General features: G+C 39.7%; 3 protein-coding genes across 3 annotated transcripts; all 3 read left to right on the top strand.

Moving 5' to 3' along the window:
* The first annotated feature begins 8,703 nt into the window (after positions 1–8,703).
* Positions 8,704–9,618, top strand: LOC126756289 (uncharacterized). Its single transcript, XM_050469245.1, has 2 exons — positions 8,704–9,354; positions 9,414–9,618. Exons 1-2 carry the CDS (start codon positions 8,764–8,766, stop codon positions 9,522–9,524), a joined length of 702 nt encoding a protein of 233 aa, XP_050325202.1. The 5' UTR covers positions 8,704–8,763; the 3' UTR covers positions 9,525–9,618.
* A 5,910-nt stretch (positions 9,619–15,528) lies between these two features.
* Positions 15,529–16,735, top strand: LOC126757473 (odorant receptor 59a-like). Its single transcript, XM_050471406.1, has 2 exons — positions 15,529–16,262; positions 16,318–16,735. The coding sequence occupies exons 1-2, from the start codon at positions 15,529–15,531 to the stop codon at positions 16,733–16,735; spliced, it is 1,152 nt and encodes a 383-aa protein (XP_050327363.1).
* Positions 16,736–17,822: 1,087 nt separating this feature from the next.
* LOC126757471 (odorant receptor 59a-like) lies at positions 17,823–20,579 on the top strand. The gene is made up of 3 exons (XM_050471405.1): positions 17,823–17,863; positions 19,342–20,094; positions 20,168–20,579. The coding sequence occupies exons 1-3, from the start codon at positions 17,823–17,825 to the stop codon at positions 20,577–20,579; spliced, it is 1,206 nt and encodes a 401-aa protein (XP_050327362.1).
* The last annotated feature ends 1,195 nt before the right edge of the window (positions 20,580–21,774 follow it).

The following is a 21,774-nucleotide window of genomic DNA, read 5'->3' as shown; positions in this document are numbered from 1 at the left end:
AAATATGAGTACTTGTTCTTGAAGTAGATTAGTTTGCGTGAAGGTTTGAATCATAATAAAATTTTATTTCATTTATCAAATTTAGTAGAACGGTATTGTTGTGAAGGCCTTCCGCAATATTTGGTAGTCGAGAAGGTCTTTCGTATTACATCACTAGATGTCATTGTAGTCATATATATCCAGTGATACTAATCACATTGTGTCATACGAGTACCTATAGTGTTGAAAAGATGAGATTTTCATTAAATCAAATTAAAAAATTAAATTGGGGGAAGTTGATAAAAATGAATGAAAATAATAAAGAAATTCACTATATTTTGGAATTTGTGTATTAAAAATATAAATGAAATTATGGAAAAGATTGACCAGGACCATCACAAGCAGCCATGACATCGCTAAGGAACTTAACATTCATAATCAAACGGTTTTGAAACTTTAAAAAAGGCTGGCTACAAAAAGAAGCTCGATGTTTGGGTACCACATGAAAAAGAACACAATAATGAGCGAAAAAGATCATGGTCCAAGCGTGGTGAAGCTCAACAAATGATGGCATGGCCAGGATTGACGTCTCGAAAGGTTATGATGAGTGTTTGGTGGGATTGGAAAGGAATCATCCACTATGAGCTGCTCTAGGCCGGTCGAACGATTGATTGTACATTTTACTGTCTACAACTAATGAGATTGAAGCAAGCAATCGAAAAAACGGCTAGAACTGATTAACAGAAAGGGCTTCGTCTTCCATCAGGACAAGGCTAGACCACACACATCTTTGATGACCCAGCAAAAACTGGGAGAGCTTGGCTAGGAAATTTTGATGCATCCTCTATATAGCCCTGATCTTCCACGAGGGGACTACCATTTGTTTCGGTCAATGCAGAACTTCCTTAATGGAATAAATTTGGCTTCAAGAGAAGCCTGTGGAAATTACTTGTCGCAGTTTTTCGCCGAGAAACCAGAAAAGTTGTACACTGATGGAATAATGTCTTTAGCGGAAAAATGTCCAAAAGTGGTGACCGAAATGGTGCATATTTGGTTCATTAAAGTTCATTATGAATATAAGAAAAAGTTGAAGAAGTTGATTAGAAAGAAAGAAAAGATTTTTTCGACTACCCAATATTTAGATTTTACTATTAATGGATGTTGAGAATTTCTTTCGGTGTAGAGCTCGTTCCAAAGTTATTCTATATTTACAAACTGATATGGCGCACCCTTTATACATATTATCTGTGAAATTACTTCCTTCCGGTTGCTATAAGCCAATCGACGCAGTTTGCTATTGAGTATGAACAAGATTATAACAAGAGATACTTACACACACGGACACACATGTAAGAAACAATGTTTGAAACATTTCGTTTGACCTTGTGCTCCTTGTGTTATATACTTCCGGGTATCTATTTCTTATGAATTCCTTTGACATGCCTTATTAAATAAATGGGTTCATATTAAGTCGCAATATTGTGGCATTTAAAGGGGACCAGTTCACCTAGGGTTGAAATTAGTCTATACTTAATTTTATTTGGACCGTGTTGAAACAGCAGTGGAGCGCCACTTCGGTAGTTATAGCCATAAAACAGTTACTGAAGCACTTAACTACAAGTTAGAGTTTGAACTGAGATATTGTGTAAATCGGCTTTCCGACAACATCTGACCGATGATACTCAAGTTTAATTTCACCTCCACGCCACGCTTTTTGACAGCTTTATTCAACGCCCTGGAAGTGCTTAAAATCCAGGCTCCTAACCGATCGATTCACTTTCGGTCTGCTGAAGGAGTTTGAAGCTTCGTGCAAGTAGAAGCAGGGAACTAATTCTCTCGGGAGATTACCTCACGCATATTAGATTACTGGCAGCGCACTTAGTATGCATGTGGGTACTTCCATTAGTTTGTATGTATGTATATCATCCATACCCTCGTAAATTGCTTGCGCCATAAACCGGATGTTCACTAATTTCCTCGGCTAATTAAGTTTTTTCCTTTTCATCTACGTACACATATGTGGCCCGATCTTTTGTGCGGGTATGTTGGGCATGTAAACATATCCGTAGCCGCCGGCTTTGTGGTTTTTGCTTTTACTGATAGTGCCGTCGTGTAAGTGGCGAAAAAATTGGGGCATTGCCGACAAATTGCATTTGGTTCTATTCGAGTACACTCGTACATGTGTACGGACAAAGGCATGTGTCTGACACTTCGGAGCAGATTGGCTTAGCACGATATAATGGCAGTTAGTAAAAACCACTATTGGCTTGTGCAAGATAATCGAGGAAACAAGTTCTCATCTCTGTCCTAATTTGCACATATTTATGCACACATTTTATAGCTTTGAGCATACGTTTGCGCTTAGATACGCCGCAACGGTTTCGTTACATTGTGGGCCTGCCGGAAATGTATTAAGCAACAAAATATCTGTACAGTCGAAAGTGTTCCTTCAACTCCTAAGAACTCTTCTTCGAACTTGGAGGAACAACACTAGAGGACTCTGTTCGTGCGAAACCACCGGGTGGTACTCAAGAACCGGATAAATTGTACCTTCAACTTTCAGCTGAGTAAAACTCAACTTCTAAAGAAGATAAAGCTAAACAAAAACTGGAAGAAGGCCGACGTTTATCCCAGTCTTTTGTTTCAAAAACCGGAAACTCGAGGAGCTTTGAAATGTGCGAGCATTTCCAACACGGACCGCACCAAGCGTGCATTGAGGAAATCATGACTCCGCTGTGTATTGGTGATTGCACGAATTTGAGGTAGTCCTGAGTGTGGCTGTGTTGCCAACATGACTTCATTTTGAGTGTGCTCTTCCCCCTCAGCTAATAATAAAGCAATTTGCTAAATTGCCTCGATGGTCTCAGCTGCCTTAGCATTTTCTACACTGCCGACGCTGTAAATCGGGTACTTACGCCGCTTGTATAAGGGTATGAGCGTGTAAACTAGGTTTCCTATGTATATATGTAGGTATATGTATAAAGTGTGCGCCAAGTATCTGTGCATGTTTGTACAATCCAGGGAGAGTTTGCTGCATAGCCAATAATTGCATAGTTGTGTTGGCCCTTGCTCGACGTTTAAACATTCAGTGGCGATAATCGGCATGGGCGGTATGAGTAACTGTATTGCTTTACCTTTGTCATTTGAATAAGAAGTGCTGCAATTTAAACTGCTATGAATCGGTAACAAATTTTCCATTTTGATACAATACCGTTTGCCATCTTTCGGGCAAGAGAATGATTCCACGCATAAACAATTTTTTATGCTTGAAGGTATAAAACTCGTCCGAGTTCCCCCATCCAGTGCGAAGGTGCCAAGTCTGAGAATATGTAACACTGCACCTTTCTTACTTTGTTTATCATAATGTCTTCAGAATTAACAGCTGTCAACGGTCTCTTTGAAAACCCTCAAAACAGACAATATAACCTTTTTTGGTAGCTATCGGCCTTCGAAGTGGTTTGAGCTGGTTCATTTTCTGAGACTATAATTTCTTGCGCTTTCCATTCTTGTAACGTGTTTTTCAATAAAAGCTCTGCAAAAGTTTTTTTTTTAATAAAACAAAAATGTTTAATTTGGGATATCCATGAAATTCTTTATTCCTGTGAAAGTATATTTGACGTCATTATATATATAGTATAACTCGACGGCCACGCTTGCAGAAGTCCAGACGCTGAACCCAATTTTCGACGTTTTCAATCATAAATTGGCCAATACTACCGCAATTTTTCGTTCGGTATTCATACGAAGTTCATCAATCGTCGCTGGCTTGTTCGCATAGAGCATAAACTTGATGTAGCTCTACAGGAAATAGTCTAACTGCGTCAAATCGTACGACCGAGGCGACCAATTGACTGGGTGACGTTCACCAAACTTGGTTTTCAATAAATCAATTGGGGCATTTAGTTGGGGCAGTAACGTACCGGTTTTGATCATCACGCAAGAAGTACGGCCTAATGACGAAGGGATGCAATGGTGACTCATGGAGTACGTGTGGATAGTTACCTGACCAAGAACGCATATTTTGCTTATTGACTGTGCTTCATTGCGGAAGACAATTTTTCGTTGAAATCGGATTATTTTCAAGTTTTTGCTCAACCCAATTTCTGAACATTCGACGATTAGATTAGATTAATATATTGACGCTACCATATCGCGTCGTTTGCTGTCCTTATCGGTCCACTTTTGTAACGAAAACTCCGTTGTTTGTATAACTCTCTTTTCAGCTGTAACAATTCGCTTCGAAATTGTGTCACTTCTTTAATGTTTGGTAAGCAAATCACAGTCGTTAATGCGACGAAGCAAATTTCGTTCTATAAAAGCATGAGAATCTCAGCTTCAAAATTAATCCTAAAATGAATCCTTTCATGTGCTTGTGAACGGTCGCGTAAGACAAATTTAATCTTTCAGCAATCTCTCGAGTTGGAATTCGACTATTTACATCGACCAACGACTTTATCCACATCGCCTTCAAGAGGCCTTTCGGGACGTAATTATTAGATTAGATTAGATTAATTATTTCGGCTTTGGTAACTACTCCATACACGTCATATAATTTTCGAATTGCTTGAACTTCATTTTTACCCTGTTGATAGTAAAATATAAATATAAGTGCTGTTTTCGATCTTCCATCTTCGATAGGGCATCAAATAAAAAAAGTCCAAAAACTGTAAGAAATTTGTTTACTATATTAGGTGTCAAATATGTAACTGTAAAGCAGTTGGCTGCGAAAAAATTCGATAAGATCAGCTGTTGTCATCAAACGAAATTACTTAATGAACGACCAATTGTCCAAACACACATATCCGAAATAAAATTTGAACCGAACTGGTCATTTATGATTGATTTCACCTTTCTTTTTATCCAAGTGAAGTGTTATCTTCATATACAAATTAGTGCGTTCAGCAGTTGTTTATTTGTCTGGAGATTTTCAACATAAAAAATTGAGCAAACAAAAAACAAGCAGAAGTGGTTTGGAGAGTCTTTTATCAAAAAAAACTAAGTATTTGAGTGGCACAAAGCATTCAGTGAAGGTCGGGAAGTTATCGAAAGCTTGCCTCATGCTAATAGTTCATTCATTTCTGTTAGTGACGAGAGTTTGCAGAGGATCTGAACATCCCCTATGGATCTATTCAAGACGTTTTGGCTACGAACCAGAATCTTTTGCAAAAACGACGTCAACTAAAGGTTGCAAAAGAGATATTTGACAATATAACTAGGAGCTTTATATTCATGAAAAGCATCATTACTGAGTACGAGGCGTGGAAAAAACCAAAATCCCCTGAAGGCACTGAATGCTCTCCTAACAGAGGCTTATAACAAGTGTATGGAAAATTGGATTACTTAATATTTAGCATTGGATTAAGTATTGGCTCAGGAACCTATTTCATATGTATTTTAATACGACTCATAAATTCGTATATGTAGTTGACTTCCTAAATAACATTTTAAATTTAAAAGTATTTCTGCCGCTTGGCAAAACTTTCATGCCTTGGATTCTTACAAACTGCGGAAGTATGTGGTAGTAGGCCTCACCATATTTGTTACTTAATTTACTACTAAAGCTGCTATTTCGGTATATTCGAGGGCTGCTGCCAAACTACGACGACTGAAATGAAATGTTACACAGTCTAAAAGTGTAGGTTATTATGTGTGCTGTGAGGCTTATTTTTAAGGCATTCATAATTGATTTTTCCATTCGAAATGCTCAGAATTAATCTGCGAAATTCTTGTGGGAGCGCAACGCTTGCATTCGACTGCACCACTTTGTGGTGTGCACAATTTATAACAGATGTCAGGCCGGTTTTATAGAAAATGAAATCGTAGCGATAAATCTGTCTCACACACAATGCCACAGGAGCGAACAAAAAATGCGGTTTTCTATTTTATGAACTTGTGGTTTTTGGATATTTGATATTCGCTTACCTAAAAATTCGTTTCAACATTTATTTTTCATACAAACAATCACAAATATATAAGCATATACATACCATACATACCAGGCCAATAGATGCAGTGACGGTCAAACGGTAATCCAATCAACTGCACGCCCACAAGCACGCACGCTCTCACGCACACTAGCACACCTATAATTAGTATCATTTCCAGTGAAGCTTTCGAAAAACTGCAGATAATAATATATTGACACAACTGTGTGACACGTGCGTGTGTGTGTTGCCATTACACTTGTAGGTGCACATATACACACGAATATAAACACACGTATTGCAGAGTGGCTGATCACGCAGTGGCTTACAGCCCATCCGGGTATTAGGTCATAGCTGAGTATGCTTCCCACACACGCACACACTCGCAAACAAAGACACAACAACTTAATTGAAAGCATAAATATTGAAAGATGCCAGATGCCGCAACAATGGAATTAAAATCATTGTTTAAGCCTGAGAAAAATGAGCGTAAAACCAAAGCGACGTACTGCTGAGAAGCGACGCAAAGATGACAACGGACAGAGTAGAAAAATCATGCGATGCCAGGATGGCTGCGAAGACACGAAGACAGCAAAATAAATTCCATTTTAATTGAGTCTTAGAGTGGAGTGTCCATTCCCCAGCGTGTCTTGGCATTTGGCTTAGTGAGCGTTTTGATTGCCATGCTTTTGCTGACCACAGTTCCGTTGTGCATTGACAGACGGATGTGGCGAGATGGGGGAAGAGGGCATTTCAGGGGCACCACAGGCTGGTTGCGCTCACCAGTTGATTGGCCGGCAATTGACAAGCGCTGTTGTTGTAGTATTAATTTTAGCGATCCCGTTGCAGTGGACAACTAGCTCCTTTGGGGCAATTGCAACATGCAAAATGCCACAAGACATAAGATAATTCGCGCAAAATAATGCCAAGGACGCAGTAGCATGCAAGGGGTCGGCTATAGTGTGTAGAACCAATTATTTTAAAACCTTTTGCGTCTGTCTACTAACAACTTTAATTCATTAAAGGCCCGGCACATTGCCTAAGTTGTAAATAGTGTAGCCTAAAGAGTTCTTCAGGTGTTGTTTATACAATTTTCCTTCATTTTATTTGTGCACAATTTGTTTTCTTTCACTTTTACATTGCAAATGAGTTGTTTACAGTAGCCTTTGAGTTCTACCGGCAATTGATAAGTTCCCGACGAAAGCACTTGAAACAGTGTGAAAGAAAAGTGTGGTGAACTTTCGAAATCTTTTCTCAACGGAATTGCCGCTGAACATCCGATCAAATTTGAGACAAACTCCTGAGCCAAAACAAGCATGACAACGCTGAATCCAATTACCGTACACTTGTTATAAGCTTCGGCTGGTATGGCCATCAGCGAGTTTTTGTTTTTATTATGTTTCGGCACATTTTTGGCGCGCCATTCGCTAGTTTGTTTTGAACGTTTCGACAGTTATGATACATTTGCTGAATGTTGGGCCCTTGCTATGTTGTCAACTATGTATATCTTTTGGACTCTTATTTGACGTGGTTTTGCAAAAGAATCAGACGCTTCATATTCAAAATTTTAAGCAAAATTTGTTAAATTGATCCATGGGGGATGTTTCGGTTGTCTTCTATTCCTCTGATGACAACACGATGTTTTTTAAGTACCATTTGTTTAACTTTTTCGAAGTTGTTGTCATTAACATAAACCACATGAAGCAAGGTTTTAATGACTTTACGACCTTCTCTGCATGCTTTATGCCACTCAAATATAGAACTTTCTGATAAGACTTTTCCATAAAACACTTCAGAAACAATTGCAACGATTTTATAACCATAATTGCATTGGTAACAAAAAAGTTCCAAGCAGCTTTTCGAAATAGATCTGAACAACATACAAATATTGGGTTCTCAGCTGCTAATGTACAATTCTGAAAGGTTAGATTACGTTTTTAAGGAAGGTAAACAAAAGATATTAGATTTAACAAACTCAGTTGAAGACGGATGCTTCGCGCGAACTATGTGCGATCGCAGGTTTTCGCTAACAACAAATAAGATTTTTCCATTAGCCTTCTCACGAGAGTCAGTTATATTTAATGCGAATGGACTCGGATTTCGATCCGCAGGATTGTCAACTTGAAAGCATATCAATTTTTTTGGCAGGTTTAATGCTGTTAACACAACTACCATGGGCTCATAATAAGAATTGTAATCAAAATGGTTTACAGCTGGAGAGTGGAAACACTGATCAAACTTCGTATTTTCAACGAAAGTTTTCCCCAAAAAAGTTAATCCATTTGAATATGACTGCAAAGTTCTAAACGTACATTTCCCTTTTCTGCTTCCTGGTTTACTTCACAATTCATGAGTACAAGTCATTTCCCTCAAATGTCTCCAGGAACATTGACACTGATCGAAGCGGCGAGTGTAGCGCATTCCTTCTATTGCTGATAAGCGAGACAATTACTTAAGGCCGCCAGATATCATTTAGTTAGTTCCATGCAAACATCACACTTCTGGTACACGACAACAAAGTCAATAGGATGTTGAGCGGACTCACTAGCTTGCTACTTTACTGATAAATATCTCTGAAAGCGAGCGCGCAGACATACGCATAATGCAGCACATAAACAGTTAACAAGTTGTAACTGGATACCAGTGGGAAAACAACAAGTAGATAAGAAATGTAATTGCACTTTGCCTACGGTAATTACAGATGTAACGTATCGACGGTAGTTCGGATTGCAATCGCATTGGTCTGCTGTGATTTTCTGGCTGTATAAATAGTGCTGACGGTGCTCGCTTTCAGCACAGTGCAAGCGTACTTCGCATAGACTTCTAATATTCTCTAGAAATTGTCTACGAACTATCCGTTATGTTGAAAATTTTCACTCTACTCATCCTTTGTCTGTGGATCTCACAGGGTGAGGGCCATCGCTACTTTGAGCCGTGGAACGCGTGCGAGGACACTGCTACCTATCAACTTTGCCGAGATTTCCGTGACATACGCAATCTGATTGATGCGAACACTTTGGTCTACTACATCTCTTCTGGCTATTATAATGACAAGGAATTCCGCAATGCCATGGACTTCATCAAAACCGACCAATTCGAATCGGTGTCACAGCAACTTGCTGATACTTCCATTTATCAGAGTGTGCTTAAGCGCTTTTCCGATGCTGGCGTTAGCACGGAAACCATCTCCAGCATTTCAAACATTTTCAAATGTCTGATGATTTCGATACCCGAATATGGTGATGAGTCGGAGATTACTGATTTAGAATCTTCGAAGATCAAGATAGAGAGCCGATCTTTGCAAGATGTTGCTCAGAATTTGGTGGGTGCAATTCCACGCTCGAAGCTTCGCCATTTGGTGCGGGAAAAGATGCGTGAGAGTAGGGAATTTGCCAACTTCTATCGCGTGTTGCGCAGCAGCGGCTTCCGTCACGATGTCAAGAGGCTACTGGTAAGTATTCCTGTTGAGAATAAATCTTCATTGGCAGCTGCCTAACAATTCATTTTCAGAAATCATACACAACAAGGCATCCGATTAACGTGTTGAAACGCCATAATATCGATCTGCAGAAATTGCTAGAATACGCATATAAAATCTTCGATTCCGTTCAAAGTTATTGAACTGTGGCCACCGGCTCATTTGAAACAGATAATTTGAGTTTGCGCTTTGAAATTTGACAGCGATGCAAATAAATTGAGTTGAATTTGTCTAAAATTGGTGATTTATTATTCTTCTTCTATTAAATACTGCTTAGCAGACTGGGAGTACAACACGTTTTAAGGGATATGGTCTCAATGCCTTCTACAGGTTAAATCTGGGTCGCGTGGCACACACATTCAAAGCGGTTTCTCGAAATTTGAAAAGCTCTTGCTCATCATTTTCTCTTATAAATTTTTTAATTCCACACCATTTGCCTGAAGTCATTCCTCTTCGGGCCGCTTCAAGCGACAATTGGCATTTTTGGTAGCTAGTCAAGTGCTGGCGGGCCGTGCGTCGGGCAAAAGTGTTGCCACCCTTGCAATTCAAAGCAAATCAATGCAAACGCTTCGATGCTTAGGCATAAGTGACTTTTTCTGTCCGCCCTTCAATTAGAATGCGCTTCATGCATTACGTGTAACTCCCTTGCCACCGGTAACCTTTAAAATTAATGCCCGTAATTCATGACCCTATTTGTATTCGATCAGTGTTTGCATTGCTTTGCATTTCATTATGCCATGCCATGCAAGGTATGAAGCATCGTGACGAAATCAGCTTGTTGCCCTTGCCGCCAGCAGGAGGTAGTAGCAATTGTGTTGCAATTTTTGCAACATTTCGGTATTTGCACTACAATCTCATGCAATTTTGCTCGCTATCAATGCATGCAAATCGACTCACAACATTTGTGGCACAGGAGTGCGTGTTTCAGTAGCCTCTGCGACGTACGAAACGATAGCACCAGGTGGTGCAGGCAAGCCGACACGGATACTATGATGACGGTTGTTGCGGTTGGTCAAGACCCACTTGCTCGCTCCTAATGCTTTCCAATTTTCGTTAACTCATCGCCTGGTACTCCTTTGTTGATGGCTTGTGCTTTTGAGCTTTGCATTTGCATCCGTATCTATCGTGATTGCATTTGAGTGCTATTTAAGGTGAATTAAACGCGGTTGTAAGAGTAAGTAGGCGAGGAAGAACAAGCGTTTAGGTCGAAATTTAATAGCGCTAACTTAAGTGTCTTGTGTTTTTGCATCAGAGGTGACGAAGGCGTAGAAAAGAAGTATTTCCTTAAAGGATATTAGTTAGTTTAGTTATATAAAGGTGTTTGAGGCTTTTTGTAACTCCATTTGTTTAGTTGTGGTGAGTTCTAGTGGTAAGTTTCTCAGATAACTATCAGAGATTTTTTATTAATATTCGAATTTTTCACCTCAATAAGGTTCTTAACGAAGATTAAAATTTGTTATATTGATTATATATTATCATTCATATTGTGCTGCAAGCATAAGCTTAAGATTTTATATTTGTGAAACTCTGAATTGAGCTTAGCGACCAAGGGTTGTGATATAGACACCAAAAAGTGAGTTAAAAATTGTGGATTTTCGGAGATTAGAGTAGTAACTCTGAACAGTTTTTAAAACTAAATATCATATTCCTGAAAAATTCAAATACGCCACTTCTGTTCGTTTGCTGAGACTAATGGTGAGTTCTCAACTGGTGTCTGCGTACAACCTGTTTTACGTTCATGTAAAGTTTGATCTCGAGCAGCTGTTCCAATAGAATCATGATTGTGGAATCGTTGAAGAAAATGCAGAAGTGTTCTTTATCCCGAATACAAGTGTTTGAGTACCCCAAAGGATCCAGAAAGATTGGAAGTCTTCGAAAATTTACCTTATGCGATTCGTCCATTCATCTCTGTTAATGCCGACAACAGCAAAAAAGTTGGAGAGACAATGCCTGATAGCATTTTTCTCTTGAATCGATTAAGAAAAATTTTTTCGGAGATTATACTATTACCTTAAGCAGCAATCCATGTCAAATTTCGTGAAGATACCACGTCAAATGTGAAAGTTTTCCATAAAAAACTTGATTCCGATCGTTCAGTTTGTATGGCAGCTATGTATATGTTCTAGTGTTCCGATATCGGCCGTTCCGACAAATGAGCAGCTTCTTGAAGAGAAAATGACGTTTGCAAAATTTCAAAACGATAGTTAGTTCGTATATATACAGACGGACAGACAGACAGACGGACATGGCTGAATCGACTCAGCTCAACATACTGATCAATTATATATGTATATACTTTATAGGGTCTCCGACGCTTCCTTCTGGGTGTTACAAACTTCTTGACAAACTTAATATACCCTGTTCAGGGTATAAAAATTAAAATGCGCTGAAGGCAGTGAGGTCTTTCCAGGCGAGGCTTATAACAAATACTTATATCGAAAATTAGATTAATAGCTGGCATGTTTGTATTGGCTCAGGAGCCTATTTCGAAGGCGATAATATAGTTTTTTGCCAGTCCGAGTCAATTTTGATCAGATGGTACATAGATAAAAATCTCTTTGTTTGTTGTATGTGGGCTGGACACAATATAAACTGCAAATTTGTAAAATTCTTTCGAGCCATTCCATCTCAACAGCGTAGGGTAAATACAATATCCATCCATACTCTCTCAGCTTACCTTGATTCGCATTTAATCGTGTATACATAATTAGGCGGACTTACTCACGTCACTTGCAAGGCGCAAACATGGAAACTTCATCAAGCACTCGGCCATTTGAAACAGGAAAACAGACTTCATAAATACATTGTAAGTCTGTTAGCTTTTCATGGTCTACAACTTTGCTCATTACAATGATTGGAATTGCTGAAATGCGGGCTACGGCATTAGAGAATGACTGATATATGCGCTATGCGAACGAGCCTACAAATTTCTACGTACGATACTACATTCTAATTCGACTAAATATTAGATGTTTTCCGCATGTGCGATTTCAATCTGCTCTAAGACATTTATTTGTTAGCGGAAATGCGCTATTATTTAGAGAGAGATTGTCAAGCTAAAGGCGTAAGTAACGTATACGCCCTGTGCAATATTACCATACCTAATCGCACATAATACTGTGTGTATGTATGTGTGTAATCGTAGGCTCCTTACGCCTTAGTAATTTGCTCTACTTATTCTTATATGAAAACATATCCGGCGATCCTAGTGACAACAACAACAAGAATGGGAGAAATGCCGCCTGAACGTGAAAATAAATGCAAAATGAATGCAAAGGAGCGCAGGAAATGAAAATATAGACAATAAAGCGAAAGTGCTTATCCGGATTTGGACAAATAAAAACAATATGTGGGCAAAAGAGCTCATAAGCAAGCTACATAAATGCATACGTACATATGGGCTGAGTTGTGCCAATGTTGAACTAATGTGTGCCTCCGGGCGCCTTGACAGCAGAAGTGGTGAAGGTTCGACGGCCGTCGGTTGAGCAAAACTTGTACGCTATGGCCTCAGGGTTCAAGTGAAATGGGAGAAAAGTATCGCCTGAGCAGTTACAGCAATATTGTAACTTAATCGTGCTGGGAAATGGTTGTACATGTGTTAGTAAACGCAAAAGCGAATGTGAGTGTGAATGTCTGATAACGAAATTTAAGCTAAAGATTTGGTCGCAATCAAAACTTTCGCGAGTGACTGTAAGTGCATGTGTAGAAAGACATATTTGATTAGCAGTTCTGCAGTTGCTTTAAAGGGTAAAACTTTATTTTTGTTGCGTGTGCTCGACACCTACATTGACTAAATAAATATTTGGCCATTTCAAAAATATTGTAAAGCCTAAAACTAAGAATACATCATCCAGGAGATGGAAAGCCCTTAATGATGGTTAAATTTGGAAAAATGTTCTAATAATACAGCATTAGGTCGAATCAAAGAGTTTGCTGGAAAATAAAAAAAGCATTATCTCTCATGAAATAAAGTTTATGAAAACAGTAAATAAACACCGTTTGTATGTTATATATGTATTTATTATGTCTTGCCCCGCCCTCTAATAAGTTTAATGTATGTACATATCCCCTAAACCACAACCAAGCTCACACAGCCCAAATATTGAAATCGGATGATAACCCCGCCCACTCTCCATATAACGGTGCTGTTAGAAACAACAAAAAGCGCATTAAACCAATAAATAAATACGCTAGAGACATTAAATTTACCTCCCAATGGTATGAGAGAGCTTTGTAGGAGCCAGTGTAAAAATTGGATATTGAGCGTGACACCGTAAATATTTAGGGGAAATCACATATCTCGGGACCCGCGAAATCGGACTACAGCCACATCTACTTCCCATATAACACAATTTAAATTCCATTTGATTCCAACACTTCCCTGTACGCTGGGACCAAAAATTTTCCAAATTGACCTAAAACTGTTCACGCCCCTAGGTACTCAATATGTGGACCCAGTGGACCCCTTATAGTTGACTTTTTAAGAGAAAATTCTTTCCTGACTGTAGTATATCTGCGTGTCGAAATTGGATTGAATTGGGTCAATAATTCCCTTAGCCCCTTATACCTAATATAAAGATTTTCGAGCTTCCGGAAACTCTCTCAAGACCCCATATAACTAGCGAGTCTTATGTACTGGAAGTTACTTACCTTTACTTACCTTTAATCCTTGGAAGTTGCAAAAGTTTATATTTTCCGGCTGTATCCGAACTTAGCTCTCACTTATTCTCTTTACAATTTTCGATTCAGTACGTAATGTAAGCAATCATGCATTGTAGTGGCGCTTGAAAATATGAGCGCAGAATCTTTTTTCTAAGAGTAGTGGTTTTAAAATATTTGAAACATTAATATAGGTGTATATCGTTATACGTTAATTATGTGTCACGTTGTTTGTCCGCGATGGACTCATAATTTCAACAAAATTTAGTATACTGTGTCCAGTTCGAACCACTTAGAAGATAGGATAATAAAAACAATCCATGAATTAAAAATACAGTGAAAGTTTCTGAATGGGATAAAAAAATAAAAAATTATTTTGGTTAAAGTAGTGTTACCTGTAACTAAAATTTAGTTGTTATTGCCACCCCAATAACTAATACCAGGGAATAAATGAATAAATTATCAGTTCCCACAATTATGAACGACATTTCACTCGAGCAATAATGGTAGGTTACATCGAATATTTCAATCATATGATGTAATTTCTATTTGATGATTACGGATATGACTATAATTACATGCTGTTTTACAAAATATATAAAAATGTATTGCTTGACCAAAATGTCCATGAGGCCCATAAAAATACGTAATTTTTGTAAATAAATTTCCCATTCGCTCTTTTCTAATTAAACTACATTTAAAATAATGAATTCGAGTAAATTATTGGTTCATATAAATAATTAATGCGCAAATGTTTTAACACTGAAAACAGTTACAGTCATGAACGTAAAAATTCCGATAATAAATATTATTGAAACTTCAAAATCAAAAGCTAAAAAGACGAGTTTACAAAAGCGCGCCAGTCCTTCTGCCTTTTTGCCGCCAATTGGAGATTTCAAGTGTAGTCAGGTCCCTCTCCATCTAGTTGGACCTCTCTCTTCCGTTCGATACCAAACGAAGTTTCAGACAAAGCGACTTCTAGAGAAAATAATTCGAGCTGCAGAACTTAATCGAGCAGGTACAATCTTCAATAAGAGCGTATGCCGATGATACTGATATCATTGGCCTCAATAACCGCGCCGTTAGTTCTGCTTTCTCCAGACTGGATAAGGAAGCGAAGCAAATGAGTCTGGTAATGAACGAAGGCTAGACAAAATAACTCCTGTCATCAAACAAACAATCGTCGGCACTCTCGACTTGGCTGCCACTTCACTGTTGACAGTCATAACCTCGAAGTCGTAGATAATTTCGTGTATATTGAACTACATTTTCTACCTAAAAAGTAGGATTGAACGCACCCTCAAAAATATCTTCTATTTTCAACGGTTCGAATATATTTAACATCGACTGTGCTCAAAAGTTAGCCATGTGAACATTGCGGCTATATAAATAGGGCTTCCATTTGCTTTTACTAATTTATTCATAGATTTCCTGTTGACAACGAAAATCTGGACATTTGTGGATTGAAGCTTCCGCTTACTAACTGAAATGAAAAAACCAGCAGTGGTGGACAGTCGTCAGTTCTTCTGCACACATTGGCGCTTGTGGCTGCTGTTGGGTTGCGCACGTGAGCCAGTGCGCTACCAGTTGCTCTATCGCCTCTACCGTACCGTTGTCAATGCGCTCATAATACTCTTCTATCCTGGCACTGTACTTATAGCCCTCTGCAATAGTGGTAATGTAAACGATTTGCTCCAAACGCTGCCCATTTGCGCCGCCGCTCTAGCCTGTAGTGCTAAATACATTAGCTACTATCGTAGACTGAATTTGGTGCGGCAAGTCGAGCAGATCTTTAACGCTTTGGACGAACAGATACTACTGGAAGAGGACCGGGAGTTTTTTGCTGGCATTCATCGAGGCACTAATTTGATATTGAATACACTGCGCGGCATATGCGTCTTCTTATTTGCTATTACAGCCATGGCGTTTGCTGCTTCGCTTGAGAACCGTGATTTGGCTTTTGCCATAGAATTGCCGTTTGATTGGCGCGCATCGACGGCGGCGTATGTTGGCGCTGTTGCATTGGAATTGTTGCTATTGACCTGCGACCTCGTGCAGAGTCTGGCAAATGACTCCTTTCCGGCGGTTGCTCTGTGTGTTCTAACGAACCACACACGTTTGCTAGGAGCTCGGCTGAGTCGGATCGGTCATACTGGTAAGGATGTGCAGGCGAATATTCGAGAGTTGCAGCAATGCATTATTGATCATCAACGTCTGTATAGGTGGGTTCATCTTCGATAGAGAGTGAACGAAACGTGTCTTACTTGTATTTTACAGATTGCAGGCAATCATTGAAGAAATCATTTCAATGCCGGTCTTTATTCAATACGCGGTCACCGCCTTCCAGGACTGCTTTACTCTGATAACATTTATATTCTACACGAATACCGTTTCCGATAAAGTTCTATATTTGACCTACTTATTGGCTTTGCAGCTACAAATTTTCCCCCTCTGTTACTATGGCGCAGCTTGTGCTCAGTCGATGGACGATCTGCAGCAGGGGCTTTACGCCAGCAATTGGATTGAACAGGATCAGGTGTACCGACGTCTGGTTACCATATTATCTCAGCGCTCCTTAAAGAGCACAACTGTCTACGCGGCGGGACTCATTCCCATTCACTTGAGCACATTCGTAAGAACCCTTCAGGGCGCTTATTCCTTCTACACATTTGTGGAGGGAGTTAGAAAGGTATAGTCAGGCAGATATTAAGTTAATAAAAATAATAAAAAAGTTCTCATAATATACAGCTACGAGTATTTTTCAATTTTTCTTTTCGATGACTATGCGAAGAAAAAGAAGTAAAGAATAAAAATTAATAATCTTTCGTAAATCTTAGCATAATCACATTCGCTTGACTTACCTTTTTTAAGATTAAAATAATGTATATTATAACGTTGAGATCTTTCCCTGGACACTCTCCAAGAAACGTGACAAACGTAACTAAGTGCATCCGTACGAATTACTAAAAATCTCCCCGAACTTCTGCATACCAAAACAAATTCTAGATGAGTTAACGTTTTTCTCTCGTATATCTCTCGTAATGTTAAAAAGTTTGTGCAGTAATCTCAATGTCTCAGGGACAACTACATATCATAAGAACTGAAAATGAGGCAAGAAAAATATCTCCTGACATAATACTAAATTTGTGCAATGAATTAGGACCGAGACAATACTATACTGTAGCGGTCATGTTGACAGAGTGAGCTCAACGCACGAAGAGTTTGGACATGTTCAGCGCTAGTATTAGTAAAGAAAGAAGGAGCCGGAAAAAACAGGCGTGTAAACTATTTAACATTACTTCATATATGAAACAACGCTTAGAGTGCAAAGAAAGGAAAAGGCAGAATTCAAACCCAACAATCCATCACATCGTGCTGCTACTGAGCTGTCTCTATAACAATATCTATGTCAAATCTTCAAGATTCACTTTCGAAATAAAATGATACCGAAACTCTTATTATAACAAGTGGAGGGAGTTTAAGAAAGTTTATTGCTTATTTCTATATTAGTCTTGGAAAATGCCCGGTATATCTGGTAAATATGTCATATTATAAAGTCTCGGTTCCTAGGTCTCATGCTTATGACTCGACATCCGAACTGTGACTGTGGTGTGCTCCATGTTAATTGAGCCTGATATTTTGGAAATATTCAGGAAGTGAACTATGAGAACATGCTGCTGCTTTGTTCTGAGGCTCCACTGAAAATATCTTTGATGATGTTTACATCTCCTTAGTCGTTTAGTTGTTTTTCCAGAAATTTATATTTGTATCATGACTTTACCATGGCCTCTGGTTGGTGGCTCTTCGATCCGGAGACGGCCAGGTAGCTTGGTGAGTTTTCCTATGCTGGACTCTAGCACTACAGATAACCATATTTCACGGCGATGTCGATCAGCCTTAACCCATTCGGGGATGTTTCCTCGTAGAGGCTGAATTTACCGACTGTTGTGCCAAGCACGATTTTGACATCGTGGCGGGCTCTCATAAGTGCGCTCCAAGTGCTCGTAGAAGGCGTATTTGGTCACATCGTCCTTCTCTTCCGTCGGGGCGTGGGCGCAAATATGCCATATGTTGAAGAACTTTCGGATTGAGGCTAGACACTCATCCACCGATGTGAATTATAGTACTCGGCGACGGGGTTTCTCTTCCACCACGAATTCCACATCAAAGTTGCGCACCTTTATATGACCACTGTAGTAAATGCCACAAGGGTCTACTCGTCTCAGTCCTTGTCCCGTCCATCGCGCTTCTTGGACGGGATTGATGTCAGCATCCAGTCTAACGAGGATTGGTTGGTGTCCTGGGCAGCGGCACCTTCCCAATTAAGGTACCGGACATTCCAGGTGCATGCCCTCAAATCGAAATCCTTACTTCGTTTGCCATGGTCGTCATCAAAAAGGGGTTTTCTCATTCGAAGCTGTCGGTTAGTTTCCATTTGTAGAGTGTTTTACGTGGCGGGTCCCAAACTCAGCGCACAGCGCACAACCGTTTGGAGGCGATATTTCGCTTTCTCATTTTAGCTCGCCTTCAAAGGGATGCCGTTTGGCTACCCAGAGGATAACTGGTCTAGGACCGGAAGTCGTGAGCTCTAACATATACTTAAATAATTTTTTAGTGTACATATTTAGGATTAGGGAAAGTATTCACCGATTTCGCCCAATTTCGAAATATGTCGTCAGGTATTAAAAACGTTCCTCCGTGCTTCATTTATGGTAATATATTGGAAGTTGTTAAAGTTTCTTTAGCATAGCCACGCATTTTGCCAAAATTTATTATTTAATTTATGTAATCTTATGTTTTAAGTTAGCCCTCTCACCGATATATCACAGGTCTTATTCATATTAGTATTAGCTGGCCCGTGGAATGTTCTAGCCTAGTTTGCTTGAGGTAGGTTAGTAATTTGGGACCCCACCCATATCTCAAGAGGTCTGAATATTCTAAGTTTCTATTTCTGATTCTGATACACATATAGTAGACTGACAAGGAGCATCCCTGCAAAAATTGGTCAAAATAACTAGATTTGTGCTCATGATATTGGTTATGTACAAACTGGTAGATAGTTCGCAAGTTAAAGCTAAAACCCGTTCCAAACTAGTATCACCACTGCCGTCCGTCCGTTTAAATATGCCTGCATTCGTGCAATAGTTCCATTAGATGTATCACGCGACACCAATTATATAATTAAGTTATTAATTGTCTAGCCAACGCATAAGACGCGCCAATATTCAAATCCCTCTGAACTCACCTCTATAGCTGCTATAAATACGAAAGAAAAAGGCTGAAAATCGTATTAACTTCCAGCTGTGTACCGTTAACCAGTGAGTTAGCTATGAGCCAGCTAGTGAACAGCAACGCCTTTTTCAAAATCCACTGGTTGGGCTTTCGCATCTGCGGTGGCGATTTATCCGTGAGTAAATATCGCCTGGTCTATTTGGCGTACGCGCTCATGGTCACCGCGCTGGTGACTTTTTGCTATCCACTGCATCTGGCATTGGCGCTTTTCCGCACCGGTTCACTAGCCGGCAATATTAAGAATCTCGCTGTGTGCGTCACCTGTATCGCCTGTAGCTTGAAATTCCTGATTTATACGCGGAAGTTGCGGATTATGCGCGAGATTGAGCAGACCTTTTCGGAACTGGATGCGCGCGTGAGCAGCGAGGAAGAACGCAAATATTTTGCTTTGATGCGCACAAGCGTAAGGAATGTGGTCTCTGTATTCGTGTGTGCCTATGCTGCGGTCGGTGTGACGGCAGAGCTGGCATTTCTCTTAAGCAAGGAGCGCAGTCTGCTGTATCCGGCATGGTTTCCGTTCGATTGGCGTGCATCCACACGAAATTTCTACGTGGCAAATGTGTACCAAATCGTTGGTATTTCCTATCAGATTTTCCAAAACTTTATTGACGATACCTTTCCACCCATAACTTGTTGCCTGCTGTCGGGTCACATAAAGTTGCTCGGTATTCGTGTTTCGCGTATTGGCTATGATTGTGTAAATTTGCTGGATAATGAGCGGGAGCTGGTGCGTTGCATCAAGGATCAGAAGAATCTATACAAGTGAGTATTAGAGAAAGAGCTCACAGTTTCTAGAGTTAAAATCAGTTTTGTAAAGTTCGCTTATCTATTTTAGGCTATTCGATCTGCTGCAGGAGGTTATGTCCTGGCCGATGTTCATTCAATTCACCGTCACCGCCTTCAATATTTGCGTGGCCATGGTCGTGATGCTGTTCTACGTGGATACACCGTTCGAACGTCTATACTATCTGGTATATTTTATATCCATGCCGCTGCAAATTTTTCCCATCTGCTATTATGGTAGCAGTCTTCAGCTTCTTTTCGGCCAACTACAGTATGAAGTGTTTCGCTGCAAGTGGCCTGATCAGACTCGGCAATTCAAGAAGCAAATGATACTCTTTACGGAACGTGCTTTAAAGACTACCACGGCCTTGGCCGGGGGTATGGTCAAAATACATCTCGACACCTTCTTCGCCACAGTTAAGGGCGCTTATTCGCTTTTTGCTGTCATCATGAAGGTTAAGTAGACGATCCATTACTACTGCATCTGTCTTTATCGATAGAATAAAGATGTGTAGAGTTCGAGAGCAGAGCGTAGTGATTGCCAATCATAGGAGAAACGATTTACAAGATTATAAATCACTACGTATTCAAATGTTTAATCAAATAGGAATAAGTATTTTTAGAAGCAGAAAATCTGATTTTCTTCTCCAATCAATGGTTGGCATTATTTGAGGAGGATATGTGGAGAGTATCTGCTGCACCGCACGAAAGAACTATTTGGAGGCAAAAATATTCACGCAGAACTATTAGAAACCGTTGTCACACTTTGGGGTCCCTAGTCTGCATTACCTAAATGCTTCTTTTAAATTAGTGTTGGATCCGAAATATTAAATTTTTTATAGAGATGCATCACATCAAAGGACTATGACCATCAAGCTTCAGAACTTAACATCCACAGGCCGCTGAGAGACCATCAAAACATAATTGGAAGCAATTAAAAGTAAGCACGTGCACTTCAGTTCTCCAGGTAAATTTATCCGAAAGGTGCGATATAGAATAGTATTAAACAGAAGTGCTTCTCATTTCCTTTGAATTGTCTGTATGTAAATAGTTTCCGGTGAATTGCCATATTTACATGCAAGATTGAATTTCCATGTAAATATATCTGCATATTTGTGTTGTTGCTTAGCTGTTTAAGGGTAGCTCCAGGTATTCCACCCAGCATTGGAATCAAACTCAGCCGCAGCCAGAGAGACTCTGGTAAGCGCCACCTACATGTGTGCGCCAATAATTTGCTCGGTGCATATTGTCGGCTGTAAGTAAATGGACATTGATGTCGATGCCTTTATACACTTGTGTATGTGTTCGAGACTTTGTTACCGATGCTTGATATTTCGGCAGCCTGAGCTGCTGCTTCTACCGCTTTCCTTTTGCGGTGGAACTAGGTCTGGCAATTGATGGAGCTTTATGATGTTTGCGTTGCAATTTGCAGTTGCTGTGAAATCCTAATTACTCCCCCGCTGTACTTGCCCATACTAAGATCATTTTCGACTACATTGAACGCCTAATCGACGAACGCAAACCACAAACGATTTGTGCGCACTGAAGCTTTTGAAATTGTTTTTTTTTAAACTCAATTGAAACTGGCAGTTTGTGCTTTCTAAATGTTTAACATTTTAAAAGCTAGCAGTGGTGCCTTCAAAAGAAAGTCACGGAAAA

The sequence above is a fragment of the Bactrocera neohumeralis genome, chromosome 4, assembly GCF_024586455.1.
Source record: "Bactrocera neohumeralis isolate Rockhampton chromosome 4, APGP_CSIRO_Bneo_wtdbg2-racon-allhic-juicebox.fasta_v2, whole genome shotgun sequence".
In the NCBI taxonomy this organism is placed as follows: domain Eukaryota; kingdom Metazoa; phylum Arthropoda; class Insecta; order Diptera; family Tephritidae; genus Bactrocera; species Bactrocera neohumeralis.
Note: the sequence above shows the minus strand (reverse complement) of the source record. Positions and strands in the feature narration are given on the sequence as shown.